Source organism: Lepisma saccharinum, chromosome 12, assembly GCF_977018435.1.
Source record: "Lepisma saccharinum chromosome 12, izLepSacc3.1, whole genome shotgun sequence".
NCBI lineage: Eukaryota > Metazoa > Arthropoda > Insecta > Zygentoma > Lepismatidae > Lepisma > Lepisma saccharinum.
This window is the reverse complement of record NC_139240.1, coordinates 29,576,777-29,598,285: the sequence shown is the minus strand read 5'-3', so window position 1 is coordinate 29,598,285 and position 21,509 is coordinate 29,576,777. Positions and strand designations below refer to the sequence as shown.

The 21,509-nt window shown below is 38.9% G+C and overlaps 1 protein-coding gene across 1 annotated transcript in view; it reads left to right on the top strand.

Moving 5' to 3' along the window:
- LOC145996292 (uncharacterized) overlaps positions 1-21,509 on the top strand; it is a 78,588-nt gene that overhangs the window by 29,169 nt on the left and 27,910 nt on the right. The window contains exons 2-3 of the mRNA XM_083132723.1: positions 4,761-4,908; positions 5,691-5,773. Coding sequence (XP_082988849.1) covers positions 4,761-4,908; positions 5,691-5,773 — 231 coding nt within the window. The remainder of the gene's footprint in view (positions 1-4,760; positions 4,909-5,690; positions 5,774-21,509) is intronic.

Below are 21,509 nucleotides of genomic sequence, written 5' to 3'. Positions count from 1 at the left end.
ACAGCATTTACTATAGCTCATGTGTCATGTCCAGTCTTACGGCGGGCGGCTTTTATGCTGGCAAGGGCAGTAGGGAGCAGCGAAACGACCAATCCAGCGCGATGTGAAACACTGCAGCCTGTAGAATGAGGTGCACGCAGCACCTCCTCCCGCGACGTCGTAACTCTCGGCGCCACCGCTGTTGTCTGGTGGGTCTCTGCGGCGTATTGTCCGCTCCCCACTTCCCTTGCCAGCATGTAGATCGCCCGCCGTAAGATTTGAGAAGAGCTACAGTGTGGTTATAAAGCAAGGGAAAGTGGAGGAATATTTTTTCACTTCCGCGAAGAACGTACCCTTTTGCGCGCGGATACCACATTCATTCCTGAATCTAAAACGCCACAGACTCCAAATTTTTAAGCCCTCGTTTGTCTGTAATGACGTCATCAAAATGGCGGTCATGACGAAAATTTCATTCCTGAAACTTGTTACTTCATTATCCTTTTGGTGCCCAAGGCCATTTTCACATGCTTGATGCCCAAGCCGATTTTGAGCAAAATGCAGAGTTTCAATTAAATGAGTGTAGATCGGAGGCTAATTGCCCTAGAGAGATGAGTGATATACCGTTGTACGCGGAATGAACCATATATTCAGACTATATAAAATTTAAGCAAATTCGGCGTATATGTGGCGGGGGGAGGGGGCTAACTCTCAAAATTCCAAAATTTCGGGAAAAAATTTGGTTCCCCCACCCTCCCCTCAAGAAAAAAGTACATGACAGTGTCGACATGCACATGGAAATGATCGCTGACATGTAAGAAACACAAAAATATTTGCATTATTATCATATGACAAATGTAACTTGAGTTGTACCCCCAAAAGGAATGGTCGACACACCGCTGATTCAAGCTTCAAAATGCAGCGGTACCTTGAAATGACTTTAGCTCAGAGACTATTTGCCCTGGAGATATGAACGATATACCGTTGTACGCAGAATGAATCACAGATTCGGACGATATATAATTTATGCACATTCGGCGTATATATCGAGGGGGAAAGGGGGGAAATCCCCTGAAAATACTTTTTTTTTTAAAAAATGGGGTTTCTTCCCCCCCTGAAAAAAAAGGATATGAAAAGTTCAAAATGCACATAGAAATTATCGCTGGCATGTAAGAAACAGAAAAATATTTGCATCATTGTCGTATGACCAATGTAACGCGAGTTGTAACCTGAAACGAAAGGCTTGTACGCCACTGTCTCAAGCTTCGGAATTGAGCGAAATGCAGAATTACATTGAATTGACTACAGCTCAGAAACTAAATGCCCTAGAGATATGAAAAATATACCATTGTACGCAGAATGAATCACAGATTCAGACGATATATAATTTATGCACATTCGGCGTACATATGGAGGAGGAAAGGGGGAAATCCCCTCGAAAATACTTTTCTTAAAAAAATGGTGTTTCCCCTCGCCCCCCGAAAAAATGTCAAAATGCACAAAATGCAAAATTTATGCAAATTTGTTGTATATATGGAGGGGGAAGGGAGAAAATCCCCAAAAATGGTTTTAAAAAATTGTCACTTCACCCAAAAAATGTCCTCGCACTTGGGCACAAAACGACACCTACACACAACATTCACGGACGAAAAGCTAGAACGCAGTGAAAAATGAGCGCCGATTCTTGCAGCTACTTGAAATTATATTTTTAGATAATGCAGGGTAATCCCTGTTGCAACATGTGGACACTTGTGCTAAAATACAAAGGTTTTCTTCAGCGCGCTTCGAAATTCCATTCTCACAACGCAGATTCAACAACCAGTCTTCCCCCACCTCCCACCCCCTGCTTGCGCTCTCACGCAAAACTTTCATTTTGACATCGGATACTGATAAACAAGCTTCCTTCGAATGCAGTTAACAGGAGGGAGTGAAAAGCATTGCTTTAGAACAACAAAGCCGGTCTTCCTTTGTCGGCAAAAATTTGACCTTGACCCGCCTTTTCCCCTCCATTTTCATGAAGACAAAAAAAATGCAAAAAAACATTTCTGTTAAATACATGTGTTAGGAACAATATAAAAAAATCGATATTCTAGCCAAAAATAGAAAAGTTATAACGTAAAAACTACGACCTTGACACAGCGTCTCGATCGAGACGCTTGGTACCAGGAGGGTTACATTTGGGTATCTCGATCGAGACGCTTGGGTCCCAAAAGGCTAAAGTTATTTATCATTCGTGGCATCTTATTTTCACCTAATTTTCAGTTTATAACTCCCTATCATGATAACAAGAAATTGAAAAGAACCACTTTATCATACAATAGTAGATATGGCGGTCAATATGGCAGTGCCGTGAAAAGTAAAAAAAAAAAAAAATATAAAAATAAATAACCCTTTCAGCTATGTGGTCATGTTTCGGATCAAACCCTATGTTTTGGAGGTTCCAGAACTCAACGGTGGTTTCAAAATAGTGCCAGATTAAGCCCATGAAATAATAATAGTTAATTTTTTGACAGTCTGAATACCTATATATAGGGTGATTCAAAAGTCCGACACCACGGCAATGCAGATGGCCAAGAATGGAAATATGGGAAAGTAGTTGGAAACATGAGGTTTTAAATATAATGCGCTTGAATTTTCAGCTCAGTATATACCCTTGAGGCTGTACACTGGTTACAAGCCTCAATGAGAACGGAACATCAGGGTTTCTGTCCAATTGACGTCAATTCTGCCAGTCACAGAATAGTTTAGGATTAAATAATATAATTAGGAGGCAATCTGACACAATCTCACTCTCATTAAAAGTTCCACGTAACTTCACTAAAGTTATCAGGTAGCATAGGCGTGCGCATACCCTCTGATTAAGGGGCAAAATACTTGAAAAGTTCAATCGGAGATAGAAAATCTTCATTTCATCTCACTGTTTTATTGTATTGATGGCAACCGCACATCACTGTATTAGAAGAATTTAAACTTTCGTGGCACCAATGTTCTCTCCTTTATTTCGTCTCTCTGTGGTTCAGAGACTATTTAACATTTAAACATGGTTTCGTACAGCAGATTGAAAACAACCACACACCATTTATTCATTTCCAATAGTGACGGCGGTTAGGATTTGGTGGGGGGAGGGCAGTTGTCCCCCACACTTTTTGCCCCCGCTACGGCCTCTTGGCCTCCCCGATGGCGCAGTGGTAGCGTCGTCGCCTTGTGATCAAGAGATTCCGGGTTCGATACCCGGAGGAGGCACATAGTGGTTCGGATTTCACTTTAAGCTTTAGCCCCAGTCCCGATTAGCCTTACTGTGCATAAAGTGGACTGAAAGAAAAGTGTCTACAAAGAAGAAATAAACTGTCCTTACTCCTCCCTACCCACTTTTGTTACCCAATCGCCGCTACTGATTTCCAGTGTATGGACACTTTATTCTGCAAACACATAGACGTAGCACAATTAACGATTAAAGTGTGTAGGCGTGTTAAGAACAAAGAATTTGCTAAAGATCGAAGTTGGATAGTTCAATTTCATGGGAAATGTTGCACCTTCCTCCCTTCCGTAAGTGCTTGGAACATTCGTCGGCTTGAAAATATTCAATTTCTTAAAGAACATAATATTATTTGATAATAGTAATTATATTGTAAAATTGAAGTAAGCATATTAGGGGGACAACTGCACCTTCTTGCCCCCTCTTGCTCCCCCCCGGTGCATACACCTTTGTCAGATAGAGAATATTGATGCGTAAATCGGCTGACGACAGAAAACGCCGCGTTTGCGTAAATGAACCATGAGCCACCATGTACTTACAAAATATTTTAGAACTTTTGCCGTGGCGTTTTCTAAAACACCGCGATGGCATATTTCTCAAAGCCTGGCGGTAATGTGAAACGGAAGGCTGTGCATATCCATTCATTTAGGTTGATCTATAAAACGCAACCAGTTATGCGGCCGCACCGTTGCAACCAGAAAACGTTTGTATAAAAGGTATTTCAAGGGTACTAAATTAAGACGTCTGGTAGTATTATAATTGAACCCGTGAGACCAAGAAGGGAAAGATTCGACTTTTAGAACAAAATGGGCTGAATACTTTGAATACATATCAGAGCTAAAATAAAGGTTTTAAAAACAAACCACTTATGTAATATTGTTGCTATGGTTATGATGAATAAGTTTGTAATTGTAAGTTTCTTCATCCATCTTTTAGTTTTGGTTGCTATGAGTTTTTGTTTTATTTCCCGAAAGTAAGGTCGAGTGGAATCTTTCCCTTCTTGGTCTCACCGATCGAATTGTATTGTTGTTGCGACAATATACTGAAGACAATGTTTATTTCAATACAACAATACTTGTGTGCTAAACATTTCCATAGAAGCTATCATACTAAAACGCTATTAAAATCTAAGTCTACCTTGAAATGCATCTCAAAGAATATAAGGTAATTATAGTACATAATATTAATATTATAAGTTGTTTTTTTTGCTCTCTCCAGTCCTCGAAGTGGAAATTACTAGCTGAGGTTATGCTTATTAGGGGAAGGGGAAGATGGTTGTATGGAGCAACATGGAAACAATGCAGTATGGGGGGGGGGGGGTGCCTTATTTACTTAACTGATGGGATAGCGCGCTGTGCTAACCACTCCGCCACGGAGGCCGTCTTCATTCTTTCGTAAACTTTGAAATCACATTTAGATCTCTCCTGCAGATGTCGGGAAACTAAAATTACACATTTTAGATAGCTCTTATTATTGCAAAGAAATAGAATGATTTAATTTCTACACAAACTTACATTTTATTTCTCAGGCTATGTCAACTTCAACAAGCCGTGTTTGCTGGATGATGCAGCCCTAGTTCAACTTCCTAACCAGGCTATGACGTCAGACAAGCCAACAACATTGAAGAAGACATCCAAGATGTATCACCTGCTAAGAGGAGGGTCTGTCAGTAGAAGGCAAGCTTTGAAGATTAACAAGATTAACGCATGCTTTGATTGTTTGAGCCTCGATATAAAAAATGTTGGTCTAGCAATGAAACTAAAGACCATATTTTTGGATTAGAAAGATCTAGTTTCGGCAGCGAGGCGGGAACCAGACAAGTCAGATATCTGTAAAATCAAGACTTAACATTAAGAGGTTATCGATTCGCTCCAGACATCAGGAAACTATACTGTTTTGCTGCTTGGACTATTTATTTCAGATTAAACAAAGGGACGTGTGTACAAAAGTGTTTAGATTCTTTAGTCCGTCTTAGTAAGAGCGTGTGTGAGTTCTTCCTATGTTCATGACAGTCTGGATAAGTAAGGCCGCTGGCTTAATTATTCCCGTCTAGGTAGCTGCACTTTTTCGACTCGCGCGTTCAGTTGGTTACAAAGTGCAACACTTCGTTGATTTGGTGCCACGTCGTTCATTAGTGTCTGCGCCATTTGCACCACGTTCTGAATCGGTGTACAGTGCGGTGTATGGTCACGTGTTACGTGCTGACCAATCAAATGAACGATGAAAGCAACATACAGGCATTTGTTGAATTTTCTGAACTTGAACACCGCTTATCGTGTACTTGGTTGAACACAGTTTCTTTGCACCAGCATGACACTGGGATGCACCTGCACTACACCTTGTGTCAAAAAGTGTAGCCAACTAGACTATTGATAACTTCTGGTTGCATTTACCTTCAGCTGAGAATAAATAACATTACAGCACTTGGTTCATTTGCGTCTTACTTTGTCCCTTTCAGAGCCAACAGAGTGACACAGGGACGAAAACGACAGTCATACTCCAAGTGCTGCCTCATCGGAGCGGAAGACTCACACAGGGCTGGTGAGTACCACTTATATCATATTCTCTCTGTCGCTCTTTGATAACATGCTAATAAGCACTACACAGGCAGGGCTGAGTTTCTTTACACAATGCATTCATGTATTTAATGCGCTCCCGTATATGTTTTCAGTTTGTCAGTTTTCCAGTCTTCTTGTTATAATTACTAACGTTGTTGACTTAACAGCATTCTTAGTATGAACATGTTCTGTCTTTGTAGAATACAGCATTCTAATGACATATTAAGAACATCATAGGAGGATACAGACTAATTTATTTGAGGCTGCATAAAGGGTAGTTTCAATTGCCTTTCTGGACAGTGTTAGCCTAATTGTCGAAACTTCATGTTCCTCTTTCACAGAAACTGTTAGGTATATATTGTGGCACCGTAAGCTATTTTCTATCAGCCACAGATATCTAGACAGCAGAGGAATTAAAACACACAAATATCCGTTTGAGTGATTTGGAAGGAATTTTGAACAGGTGTGTTTTTTCAGAATGTGGAATATCATAGCTCAGACGAAAGGTCCAGGACGGCCTAGAAATATTAACCGTCAACCATTTCACACTTTGCTAAATCATATTATTGTTAGATTTGTTTCAGTTTTTGTTTAAAGTCCGCTTTATGAACACACAAATCGAGACTGAACCTATAGTTTAAAGTGGGATCCGAAGCACTATGTGCTTCCAACCGGCATCGAACCTGAGACCCCTTAATTACAAGGCGACGACGTTGCTACTACGCCAGGGGCGATTCTTCCACGTAGGAAGTGAAGAACATCCTACAGTTCATTTGAACGTATTTCTAGTTATCTACTTTTTAGGAGTTTAACTCGTGTTATAATAGTATAAGCACAATGTATTATGTACAATTGCCTAGGTTAGCTACTGTCAAGAGTTGACTGCTCTCGCTTCCTCCAGCAGTAGCCCAAAGACACAGGCTGGCTGCCGCTCGCTGAGGAACATCGGCGGTCATTCTACGGACAGATTGGTGAGGAGTAGAAGGGGCAGTGAAGGGAGGGGGAGGGTTGCGAAGATCGCCGAGGGCCGAGGAACCAACAAGAGTTTCCTCAATCAGCGATGCCAACCCCAGCTAATTGTACTAAACCAAGCACAGTTTGATCTTTGTTGGCACTTAGCACCCTGCTTTTGGCATAATGGTCAAATCTAGCATAATCTGCAAACGTTAGTCTCTGGGAAAGGGAAATCGAATTCAAAGGAATATGTTTTCAGGAAATGAAAATAAAATTATGTCCAAATCTTATTTCTACTTCACCAGTGGACATGTTTCAAAGGAAAGGGAGTATGCAGACCCAGTGTCAAGCTTTTTTACACCATTTCACGATCCATCCTCTTATCTTTTCTTCATCCTGCTCGATTTAGTTCTTCAGGAGGTTTTATGATAGGAAATCGGTAGAAAGTTGGGTGTAAACAATTTTCTCAAAACTTTTTAGTTTTATGTTTAACCCATGTTGTTCGTTGCACCATTGTTAACAATTTTGTGGGAAAATTTACAATATTACGTAACTATTAAAAATAAGTAACAAAAGTTCAAAACACCAGAAAAGTAGATGCAGAATTACAATTATCCGAAAAAATAATTAATAATAAATCCTAGCACAATTTAGAAGCATTCAGCATAATTTCGAAGTTTAAGCAGCACTTATTATCGTCAATCCACACGACGACAGGGAGGGGAAAAAATCGAAATTCTTGCAAACTCTGAAATTTCGTCAATGTTATTTTCGTCTGATTTTATAGGTTCACATTTAAATATTTCCGAGTTCAAGGGCACCTTGCAATACCTTGAGCATGGGCCTGGAGCTAACATTCTAAATGCAAAGGATAGTACAAGCGATACGTATTACTGTAATTGAACGCATTTTTCAAAGCTTCCTCGGTTTATTATTACTTCTTCTTACACTCCGAGAAAGTCACGATTCGCCACAGCACTACGCCATCGGGGATTAGATTATTATTTTGAGAGGAGTGACCATAGGGTGGGGGTTGGTGGTGGTTATAATCTCCCTTTGACCCAACGTTCATACAACAAGTAATGAAACGCTGTTGTAAAATAATAGTGACTACTAAATGGACGGGTTAAATTTACAGTGGTGTAAGTTACTTTTTTAGAAAAAATACTTAGACACAGATACCAGATCTATCATATATAAGTCAATCTATTAACAGAAAACGTAAAGTATATCAGAGATTCATTCACCTGTCTCCAAATGACAGTTTAAGGTCTAGTGATAAAGGAAACAGCTGTTATGTTGATCAGCAAACTGCTATGAGCCAGACTGTTTTTTTCTTTTTAAGAAAGTGACTTACACCACTGTAACTTTAACCCTTCCAAATGGTCATGCCAACCCTAGGTACGCAACTGACTGTCTCTTTGCAATGCTTAAACGAAGGCTTGTGCAACTCGCTTGCCCTTGTGGAGACAATGAGCGCTTCCTGCAGTGTGAGCTTAACGCCTGCACCTCAAGCAGGAGAGCAGAAGTGGGGAAGCATATTTTGTTCAGAGAGAAAAAATAGTGTCATAGAAGGCGCCCCCCTTTCATGGAACCACCTGCCGTTCCCTCTGCCATGATAAGAATGCCACCCTGCACTGTTACTCATGAATCAAATGACGAGGGTTTTGCCACTGCACGATTATAATAAGTCTCTTGCCTCGCCCGACTCCTTCTCCCCGCTACTCGTACAACGCTACAGTCAAAGCGTGCATACGAGAGCGCTCTTCCACAAATACGGCGGGTTGCCCAGGCTGCTTTAGCTAATGCGAGCAGAGCTGTTGTACTACATACGTTGGGAAAGATTCTCCATTACTGGAATGTGAGATAAATATTGATAAACGTCTGGCTTTCCATTTGGATTTTTGCTAATTCTTGTCGTATTTCTGTCACTTTGGCTAATCGCTGCGATGAGAACGAGTGATGATCAGATGAAATTGGAGAAGAAAAGTACCCATGGCCATGCACGGACTCAAACCCGGGAACTTCGGTGGTGAGATATAAAGTCGACCACGACTCCGAGTCGCTGCCGATCGACAGGAACGTCTTTCTGTATAAAACCGTAATTCAACTCCTTGTTTCAGTGACGTACGACAAATGTTCCAAACTTAGTTTGCATATCAGTGAGGATTTTCACAAATCCTTAAATGACCTTCAACAATTGATTTGTAAACCTCCAGATTTTTTACAATAAGGATACACAACGCAGTTTAATTATATTGCCGGAAATTTATCTGGTGCTTTTTTCTAGTGGCGAATTGTCAGAGGATACAAGGTAAGGCATATTTATCGTAAATCTTACTTGTTAACAGTTTAAACCCGAAGGCCAGTGAAGAAGGGCGTGTCAGTGACAACAGTCGCGCCAAGATTTCTCAACAGGAAGACGGACAACACAATCAATCTATATTGTACGGAAAAGCAAGCCATGAGCCATGCCTCTTGAAGTGATTATTATTAACAAAATAAAGTAACTTGCTAATTTACATTGTTTTTCAATCTCATAAACAGGACTAATATAAATGCTCTATTTTTCAGGTTCCACAAAAACAAAAAAAGTTGTAGTTCGTTGCCTAAGAAATCCCTCCCTATATAAGAGGCCAGTTTTTGTGCCAGATGAAACACTGGGGTCCATTTCTTTAAACGGTTGACTCTCGGGTAGGGGAAGGGGGGAGGGTTTCAGAGGGGGAGAACTAACACTGTGGAGGGGTGAATGGTTCGTGGGGGATGTAACCTAGGCCAGGAGGGACGTAGGCACCAGCGGGTTGCTGAAAAAGCAGTCGTTGGTGAAAACTCCATACTTCCACCCTTTAACGAGCCCTGTCTGAATGGGCTCCTCGGAGATCTTGGTCACGGTATCGGGGTGGTGTGATGGCGTACAGGAGGCGTGGGTGAATGCTCGCCTCTGTCGGTGTTCGTGAGAGGCGGGGAAGGCCGTCCCTTTTCCCTCCTTAGCTGTGTAGGGGAAGGGTTGCAGGGGATGTAGTGGTTGCATGGAAACTCGCACGACTCGCTCTTCTACACTCCACACCGCTCGGTCTCGCCTGGAAGCAGTACCATCTCCTCTCCATTTTTTCAAGATTTTTTCCAGTATTCTTCCAGTGACTCATGGTCCACAAGCAGAGCAGCCAGCTATGCAGCATTCTTTGGCTACATTGCATTTTGGTTATTTAACATCCCCTTCTTACTTCATAAGGCAAATCGTGACAGCAAAAATGAATTACAAAACAGAAGGGACAAACACAATGACTCATTCATGCCTTATCCAGAATTCGAACCTAGGACCTCTTACTTCAAAGCGCTTTAGGCTAACCACTCCATCATTATCATAGTCAGTGTGTTAGTGCAGGAATTCACATAATCACTGACACGTAACATCTGCCACGTATACAGGGTGTCTCAATAAAATGTATACTCACCTTGAATGTTCACACGCCAGTGTTTCATAAGGTAAAGTTCATTTCCGAAATTTAACAGAATCTACAGACATGAATAATTTTTCCTTGTCAACGATTGTTTTCAAACTGATGACCGTTCTGGTCCAGGCACTGCCGGAACCATGCGAAGTAATGGAATCTCGTACATCAAGAATCACTCCTTTCAGTATTTGGGAGCATTCTCGTTCAATCGTTTGCTTCAATTCGTCCACTCTTGCTGGTTTTGTACCGTAAACATGATATTTTATGTATTCCCGAACAAAGGTTCGGTCTAGTGGCGTGAGGTCTGGTGAAGGCAGAGGGTATTCTTCAGAACATCTTCATCTAATCCACTTGTTCGACACATTTTACCAAGCACCACTCACAAAACTATACACTCTCCGGTCAGAATCATCTGCACTGGGAGCATAGACTGTTCTTGGAATGTAACTCTTTCAATGCCAGTGCCTTAAAATGCAAAGGACGCTTGATTTCGATATTTGCCGCACACATTTTCTTGTACTCTGGCGATACGTTATATTCAACCTTTCTTGCTTTGTGATGTCCGCGTTCTTCCGGAAAATTTCGTGTTGAAATTCTGAACAGTTCTACCTGCTTCAATTCAAGTGATGGTAAGGTACGTAGGAGAAACGGTTTGCAATTCTCTCCTAAACTGTATTTGCACCTCTACTGAATTTTCAATCTTCCTGTGGCACTTTAGGTTAAATTTCCTATTAAATTTAAATAAAGGTCCGAAAATTATGTGAATTATAATGTGTTAATGCGTGTATACATATATTGGGACACACTATACCAATCACATGCGTTCTTTCGAACACCAGGTAGTATTCATAGAAGCTCTATTTATAGTTTTCCTATCACAGTTTAGATATCAAAATCTTCTCGAAATCACAAATACAAACTCTATAAATATTTGCCCAAAATACAAATATTCATATTTTAGACCAAAACCTCATCGAAACTGTATATTCTATATTATTACAGAACATCTCAAGTAACTACAGACCTCGTAGCTACTAATATCACACAACTGCCCTTAATAATAAAGATCTCTCTCACCACACTATATAATATAGATGTTATCACATCTATATTAATTATTATACTGTCACCGTAATCTGGGAATGTGCGCCTAGGCACAGCTTCTGTTCATGTTTTCTACTCCTTTCTTAGGGTTAGGAAAATAGGACATTTTAAGTCAAAATGTACGACTCAAATCATTCGCGATAAGTAATACATTTCTAGAACATGTTAGTAAGTAATGTAAAACTAAATCATTTTATCTTTTAAAATATGATTTTTTCATGATTTCTTGATTACAAAATTTCCAAAACTAAAGAAACTAAACTTCTTTGGTTTCACTCGTACTTCTATCAGGACAAATGTCAGGTTTAATCAAAATATACATGTACAACTCTGAATAACCAAACTCGTTGAAAATGTACTGAATCAGTACCAAATCTTTTACAGACTATGATAAATTTATTTCTCTCGGCAGTTCATTCTTCTGGCATTAATGAAAATAGTATCTCAACATTTGCATTATGACCTGGAATAGCGAGCAAATATTCAGCAATTAACATAACTTGAAATACGAAATATGAAACATAATGTCCTTAACATAATTGAAATTGTTCCAAATGTTTCATTTGGGATGGTATTCAGTTCAATACCATCATAATATTGAATAAGATTGGCAAACACCTTGTAGGATCCATCGGTACAGAAATACCATTCGGGCATTGAACAGTAACATCAACAGAACGTGACACCAAAACTTTGATTTTTAATATTTCTCTTTGTTCAAGCACAACACATTATTGTTTTCAATGTATGAATGAAATAAATTTCACTATTGACTTTGGGAAATGCAATCCACAGACTTCTAACTTGCGTGATTTCTCTTTGTTCAACTTAATTTAAATTATGTGACGCTCAAAATACAGGCCATTTATGATTTTACTTTCCAAATTCCTCCTGGACGCCGGACATACGGCTAAAATATAGAACATTTCTGGGAAAAAGAGGACATCTGGCAATCCAAACCCTTTCTTCCCATTAAGCCGCCCAAAGCGTTGATATCTTCCTTACTTTTCCTGCTATCTTCCACATACCATCTTCAGTATTCTTACCCTCTCGTGGTTTATCTATGCCTCTTTCACACGACAGTGCCTCCTGTCGACTTCCATTTCCTTCTACCACTTTTAAAATCTTCTTCTTGTTCATTTCACACCTTATCGATCCACTTAATACTTTCCATTCTCCTCCAAAGTCACATCTCGAAGGCTTATAGTCTTTCCCTCTCTTCGTCATTGTCCACATTTTGATTCATGCAAGACACTTCGTAAGCCTCTTTCTTCATCCCTGGTCCTTTCTAGCATGAAACAGACTCCTACTTTAATATATTGATGTCTATAAATTTTCCATGTGACACATTTTCATATCTTTATAAAGCTTCTAAATTAATTTTAAGCCACTACTAAGGTCTACAGGTTCTCACACAATGTGTTCAAATCTCCTCAACTACTTCTTCGCTTGCACTGCAGCCCTTGGTGACCTCTGGCATCCTAAACAATCTTCCTCCACCTCGTTCTAGATACATTCTTCCAATTACGTACATTCATTCTTCTCAAATCATCTTCAACTGCATTCATCCATCTCCTCCTTGGTCTTCCTTTGGGCCTCATCTGGTTTAATACCAAGTGTGATAACCTGCCTATCCTCATGAGATGTCCTGCCATCTTAAACGTCCTGATTTGATATATCTCACCACGTGATCATGAATCAACTCTCTCTCTTCTCCTCAGCAACATTTAGTAAAACACAAGCACACATACGTATTTTGGGTCAGATATACTGAAGGCTACTTCCCAATAAGGAGATTGCAGTTACAGGAAAAATTGGAGATTCTACTTTAGCTTTGACACAGAACAAACGACGTATTTTCATTTTTACATCACCTTTTACTTCTATAAGGTAATCGCGATGATGAGGATGAAGAGTTAATTTATTGAATAGATAGGGACACAAATTTAACATGCATGCCTCAATCAGGATTCACACCTAGAGTAGGTAAAATGGCGTAGTCATCCAAAAGCCACTGGATACTGAATGTGAACATGAGTCACTGGACCACGAATATATGTTTCTTTTTAATTTTCTCCATTCGCTTTACATCGTTCGTTTTAATATAAGTTGCTGTTTGTCAAATGTATCATTGGTATGTGTGTATAATGCTAGGTTGTGAGTCAGTCTTTACTCATAATCTTACTTTGTAGTTATTTTACGTCACATGTCTATCTCGCCGTACTAATCGAGACGATGAATGATGAAATATATTACCAGGACAAACATAACGACATATCCATGCCTTCAGTAAGATTCGAGCCCAAGAGTCCTGATTTCGTAGCCACCACGCTTGTCACTTTATCACGGAAACCAATTTCGTTAATAAAGGGGTACTAGTAACCGTTTTATAATTCTAAGTGTTTTCACGCGAGTCTTCGTATGCCCTTAACTATATTTCATTGGTAAATTTGCCCACTAATATTTATCCTTTAGCTTTATATTCTAGCTCATCATTTCTTACATCCGTGACCCTCTTGCTCATAGTTCTTCTTGTTTGGTAGTGGCACTTCGGAGCCAAAACTGGGAGCAAGAGCAGTTTAATTTTTCTTGGTAGACAAGGCTTAGCATTAAGAGGTCATAGTCATAGTGCGGGGCCAAAAATGGGGCAACTGTCCTCACGCTCCCTCTTATTACAGCCACTGCATCTTACATCTTATCCTCATTTATTTAAATTACTACCGTCCTGGCCTTTTCCTGTCATTTTCTTAGGCCCTGTATGCTACAGTTATTATTATTATTATTATTATTACTTTCCGTCGCTTTTGTACTTCTCAAGCTTTATCGCGATGAATAGGATGGATCATGAAGAGGGATCTTGATTTTTCGCGTTTAAAATAAGGAAAAATCTGTGCTTTTTTCCGCTTTTCGTGTCATTTTCCTCAGAATTTGCATTTTCAACCATCAAGCTACACTCGGCATTAAAATGACAAATAAAACAAACGTTATGAATGTTTCTTTTTTCAAATTAATCGAATATCAACTACTTTTGACATCAAACAAATATATCTTTAACAGAAAAGACTGTCCAAAAACCCTCGGTCCTACTAACGAACCTGATGTATATTACTTATTTAACATCCAGCGAGAAACGTGACACTTAGTTCCTTAACTCGTGTCTATGAGTCCTTTACATAAGATTTGCAAAAACCTTTTTTTTATGTGAACCAGAGATCCCGCGTAACCGCAAGGTCAGAAGTCATGATTTAGGTGCGGGTTATCATGCAAGTTCCAAAATGTTGCTGTTCACGCAACATCGTGAAGATAATAGGTAAGGACCTAGATTTGTCGGTGTTGCATTTTTTCCAAAATTCGTGTTACTTTTTTAATTTTCCGTGCTATATATCCCAAAATTCACGTTCTATTTTAGCACACTTCTCTGCCAAACATTACCTAAAAATACACCTTCATTGTGCTTTTAAACTAGTGTATTAATTTGTAGGTCACGTGGCCTTCGCTGTTCGTGACAGTTTCGTACTTTGAAAACGATTTTTGAGGAAGTTATTTTCCATTATTTTTGAGCGACAAATACTGATGTTACATCTCTTGTATGACCGTCAGATCTCCGTCATTGTGGTCGGTGATGTAAAATCTTTCTTACGCGACAAATGTTACGGCACCCGTGTGACGATAAGTGGACACTCGATGTCCGCCAAAATCATGAAACTTTGCTCGATAAAGCAAAAGGTTTCACGCGTGAAAAATGTCTGTGTTTTGACCCCCGAATGACGTTGATCTTCCGTTAGAACCAAGCAACTTTGCTCGGTGATTCACAACGTTCGCACAAAAGGTAAAACATCGTGCAAAACATCCCTTTAAACATTGTTTCACCTAGCTCTTGGAATTAATCCATGTATGACACGCACCATAATTTTTTGGAAGTATAAAATTTTGGAAATAGGTCATAAATATGGTATATTTTATTTTTTTAGCCTAACACACACGAATGTTGTATTTTCGCGGCATTTTTACATTTTTAAGTAATGTGTTGAAATTTGCGAAAAAGGCCACAATTCGAATTTTACGCCAAATTTGAGTTACCAAAATTTGTTTAGAACATGTCACTGTGCATACAGAAACATTTTAATTCAACAATTAATATTTTTCAACGTTATCGCGTTTGAAAAAAATCAAGGTCCTTAATCAAGAATTGATGAAACGTCCATGTTTTATGAAAGATTCGAACCTACGGCCTCTGACTTCGTAGCGCTAATCACTCTAAAAGAAGACAAGCGTTACCATCATTTTTATACCCGGTGAAATGGAGATTGGACTGCTTCTACGTTCCTTCCTTGCTTTCTTTTTGACTTCCTCGTGGTTATCCATCTTTGGATCGTTCATGTTTCTTCAAATAGCACTCAAGCTGTAGAAGTATCTTCACTATAAAAAAATCAATTTCTTCTGTGCATTTCTTGACTTCTTTCCAATTTGACTCTATCATAAAATTGTCAGGCATCTTCATTTACCTCTTCCAAAATGCCTTTATTCTTAACAACGGCATTGCTTTTGAATTCTCGATACGAAAATCTACATGAATTTATTGAGAATGTTAGGTTAGAATCAGAATTTGGTTTTTTTTAGGAAATTCAATAGTAAGGAGGCCGTAGAAAATTATCGGAAATTTACATGGATTTATTGAGAATGTTGGGTTTAGAATTTAGATTTAGGTTTTATAGGAAACTCAATAGTAAGACGGCCGTCAAAAATCATCGGAATTCTACCTGGATTTATTGAGAATGTTAAGTTTAGAATTTACATTTAGGTTTTATAGAAAACTCAATAGTAAGACGGCCGTCGAAACCATCGGAATTCTACCTGGATTTATTGAGAATGTTAAGCTTAGAATTTAGATTTAAGTTTTAGGAAGCTCAATAGTTAGACGGCCTTCGAAATCATCGGAAATCTACCTGGATTTATTGAGAATGTTACGTTTAGAATTTAGATTTAGGTTTTATAGGAAACTCAATAGTAAGACGGCCGTCGAAACCATCGGAATTCTACCTGGATTTATTGAGAATGTTAAGTTTAGAATTTAGATTTAAGTTTTAGGAAGCTCAATAGTTAGACGGCCTTCGAAATCATCGGAAATCTACCTGGATTTATTGAGAATGTTAAGTTTAGAATTTAGATTTAGGTTTTATAGGAAACTCAATATTAAGACGGCCGTCGAAATCATCGGAAATCTACCTGGATTTATTGAGAATGTTAGGTTTATAATTTAGATTTAGGTTTTTTAGGAAACTCAATAGTAAGGCGTCCGTAGAAAATCATCGGAAATATAAATGGATTTATTGAGAAGGTTGGGTTTAGAATTTAGATTTAAGTTTTATAGGAAACTCAATAGTAAGACGGCCGTCGAAATCATCGGAAATCTACCTGGATTTATTGAGAATTTTAAGTTTAGAATTTAGATTTAGGTTTTATAGGAAACTCAATAGTAAGACGGCCTTCGAAGTCATCGGAAATCTACATGGATTTATTGAGAATGTTAGGTTTATAATTTAGATTTAGGTTTTATAGGAAACTCAATACCAATAGTAAGACGGCCGTCGAAAATCATTGGGATTTTACATGGATTTATTGAGAATGTTAAGTTTAGAAGTTAGATTTAGGTTTTATAGGAAACTCAATACATACCAATAGTAAGACGGCCGTCGAAAATCATCGGAATTCTACATGGATTTATTGAGAATGTTGGCTTTAGAATTTAGATTTAGGTTTTATAGGAAACTCAATAGCAAGACGACCGTCGAAAATCATCGGAATTCAACCTGGATTTATTGAGAATGTTAAGTTTAGAATTTAGATTTAGGTTTTATAGGAAACTCAATAGTAAGACGGCAGTCGAAATCATCGGAAATCTACCTGTATTTATTGAGAATGTTAAGTTTAGAATTTAGATTTAAGTTTTAGGAAGCTCAATAGTTAGACGGCCTGCGAAATCATCGGAAATCTACCTGGATTTATTGAGCATGTTAAGTTTAGAATTTAGATTTAGGTTTTATAGGAAACTCAATGAAACTCGAAATCATCGGAAATCTATCTGGATTTATTGAGAATGTTAGGTTTATAATTTAGATTTAGGTTTTTTAGGAAACTCAATAGTAAGGCGTCCGTAGAAAATCATCGGAAATATAAATGGATTTATTGAGAATTTTAAGTTTAGAATTTAGATTTAGGTTTTATAGGAAACTCAATAGTAAGACGGCCTTCAAAGTCATCGGAAATCTACATGGATTTATTGAGAATGTTAGGTTTATAATTTAGATTTAGGTTTTATAGGAAACTCAATACCAATAGTAAGACGGCCGTCGAAAATCATTGGGATTTTACATGGATTTATTGAGAATGTTAAGTTTAGAAGTTAGATTTAGGTTTTATAGGAAACTCAATACATACCAATAGTAAGACGGCCGTCGAAAATCATCGGAATTCTACATGGATTTATTGAGAATGTTAAGTTTAGAATTTAGATTTAGGTTTTATAGGAAACTCAATAGCAAGACGACCGTCGAAAATCATCGGAATTCTACCTGGATTTATTGAGAATGTTAAGTTTAGAATTTAGATTTAAGTTTTATAGGAAACTCAATAGTAAGACGGCCGTCGATCATGGAAAATCTGCCTGGATTTATTGAGAATGTTAAGTTTAGAATGTATTTTCATAAGTGCGGAAACGAGGTTCCAGACTGTAAATCATATTAAAATTTGATAGAGAAATAAGGGAAATGTATAGTTAAGTTCAGCTTAGGTAAATTATAAGTTTCTTTAGATGATTTTTTAAGATAAAAACAACGATAGTTTACAGTATTTGTGATATCACTCAAGTAGTTTTTAATATGATATCCATTCTGTCGACACTACAATCACCATCTTTACTATTATCTGAGTTTCAATAGGCAACAAGAGACAAGGGGGAACGGCGACGAGGCTGGGCCTAAACATGCTGTTACAGGAAAACTATCTCCATATACAACAGGGTTTCCGTGTTACCGCTATTTCCGAGGTAGTATATGGGATTTTAATGGTGATCTCCGGCCGTTCGAGCGGCTGGAGATACTATAGCTATTAAGGGTGATCTCTGGTTGCTGTATGGCAGCTGGAATCACCGTAATGATTAAGGGTGGTCTCCGGCCGTTCGAGCGGCTGGAGACCCTATAGAGAATAAGGGTGATCTCCGGCTGCTGTATGGCAGCTGGGATCACCGTAATGATTAAGGGTGGTCTTCGGCCGTTCGAGCGGCTGGAGACCCTATAGAGAATAAGGATGATCTTCGGCTGCTGTATGGCAGCTGGGATCACCGTAATGATTAAGGGTGATCTCCGGCCGTTCAAGCGGCTGAAGACCACATAGCAAGTAAGGGTGATCTTCCGGCTGCTGTATGGCAGCTGGAGACACGGTAGCTAGTAGACTAGGGTCATTGTAGTTAACTCCCAATTCCATCTTTAGTTTAGCTCATAGCTTTTGGATTTCTTTTTTTTGTGTGTGTGCTGGGTTTGTATGTGTGTGAATGTGTGTGTGCATCTGTGCTGTGCATGTGTGGGCCTCTCTCGTCCCTTTCTGCGCTTACTACGGAGGGTTGATCCCTAGATCTTCTTCTGCTGCACCATCACTGCCGAGTCTGGGAGCGCTGGGGGGCTCATTCCCACGAGGAGGGGGGATTCGGTGGGAAGGAGGGCGGAAGGCATGAGGGTACCCCACGTCCCCCTCCGACCTGGGCTTCCCCCATTTTCCAGGATCTCCTTTGCAGTGTTGGTTTTCCCCTTAAGGGAGATTGGGGGTTCAAAAGGGTCCCGGGGGTCATCAAAGGGGCCCTAGGGAGCCCTGAAAGGGAGCCAGAGGGCCGAGTTGGATCTTAAAGGGTCCAGGAAGCCCTCAGAGCTCAGGATGGGAGGTGTGGTTAGTCTGCCTCTTAGAGAGTGGTACTCCAGTCTGCGGAATCATTAAAAAAAAAACCTTAGGCAGCGATCAGCATCGAATTTAAAGCCAGCCAAGATCAAGGGAAGCAGCGTTTACAGGTAAGTCTTGTTGTTTTGTGGAATATTTATATAAAACGAGTGTAAATTGAATAGAAATAAAACAGCACTCATTGATATTGATGTTAGCTAAGTTTTCAACCACACGATTCATTTATATTTTAGAGTAACATTGGTATTCACTACAACAGTCACAAAAATAGGAACATCCTACTTTGTAGTATTCTATTTACCGAATTTTCTAAACTTCACATAACAATTAGTTGCACATACATAGAACACCCATCCACACACTATGTGTACGAATATATATATATATATATATATATTATTGTTTCTTGGACACGAGCCAAGTAGCACATGGTCACTTGGTTTGGTCCCAGCTGCAAAGGGTATTAGGGGGTGCAATAGTAGGTATATAGTTACATTTCTTGATATAACTCCATGAATATAATATTTTGAAATGTATAGAGAGAGAGAAAAAGAGAGAGAGAGTGAAAGAGATTCTTTTCAAAAAGGTTTTTAATTGGTTGTTCCTAGTATGGTAAATAAACACCGACAATTTCTTTGATTTCCTGTGTGGGTGATCTACTTTAAGGTCGAAAATTTTCCGGCCGTATCCCCGGATAAAGCGGCTCTGGGGCTCACCCAGCCTCAAATCAACGGACACCATGTAACTCTTGGTAGTAAAGATGGCCGAAGTGTGGTGCTGATCACATCGCTCCCAAAATGTCCGAGATCGAGAACGTGTGCGGCCCTACACCTGCATTCCCTAAATGTGCCTTCATGGCGCTATATACATGGGGAACTTTCCCTTACCTTACCTAACCATTCTCATCGGTTAATTTGTTCTTGAGATTTCTAACGCTGTGATTGTTACAAATAATCAAAGAAAAATCGTAGGAATATGAGAACTTTCAGGCTTTTTTAAAATTCAATTTTCTTACATTCTGCGTTTCCCACACACACATCCTTACACCTTTTTGTCTTAAGTCCAATGCCCGAGTAGGTGCAGCACTTTCTACCATTTGAGGAAAATTCCAAAGTTGAGGACGAATGATGCAGTAATGCCAGGCCGAAACTCTTATCCGGAAAACCTTCAGTTAGAAGAATCGTGTGTCGATCACTATAAATAGAGCTGGTATAGCAAAGTAACATTGAGCAATGTATACAACTAACAGCCGTATACCTACTTTTGCACTCCCACGTATATTAGATTCTGACTATAGAGGGACACGATTGTAACACCTCTAGGCATTGTTCACTCTATAATTATATTTCGTGATTAGAAGGTAATTCTTTAGGGTGCACTTCTCACCACAGCACACGCTGAAAACAATTTAATATGTACTAATGTTATTCTTTCAGTGTCAAACTGTCAAGACAGAACACCCACAACAACAAAATGTCCCGAAATACGAAACTCTGGACTTTCATTTCAACTCATCAGGTGCGAAAGGTGTAGACTTTGGAATAGCAGGCAATAAATACTTCAAAAAATATCAAAGTGCCTATGCTTTAGTTTCGACATTTACTCACTGAACTCTGTGACACAAGGACAACTGGTCTTAATGTTAATTGACTTGAAAAAATGTGCATTGAGTTCTCTAGGATTTCTAGACAAAAAGTTAAGATCGACGAGCGGAACGAAACTGTAACTACTGTAGGACCTAGAGAAGTTTATTTGCGTGTCTTAAAAGGCATCAATAATTTAAATATAGCCACCAGATCTTAAAGAATGTTTATTGGTTACCTACGATTACATCTCAATTAATATTTGCAGAAATTAAATGTGCATATTCCAACTCGGCATTTGGACGTATGAATCGGTAGAATAGAAATCGTCCAAATATTCTGTTTTACCGGTAAGTATCCTAATTTCATGAAGTATTTCTAACTTTTGTTCGTAAGCTAAATTTAATTACTTAAACTTTTATGATCATGACAAATCGTTCTGAAGAAATTTCTTGCTCTTTGACTGTTTTAAAGACTTTCGATCATATTTTTAAATGTTCCTCTTGTCCAACTAGCGACCGAATGTTTCAAAGCATAAACTATCTTTATAAAACTAATAACAGTGTAATTACAAATCACATAAGGTATAAACAGTTCTCAGTTATTGAAACTTCAAATTGAAGGGAAAGTGATAATAAAGCAGTGATATGCCTTAGGCTATACAATATTGATAACT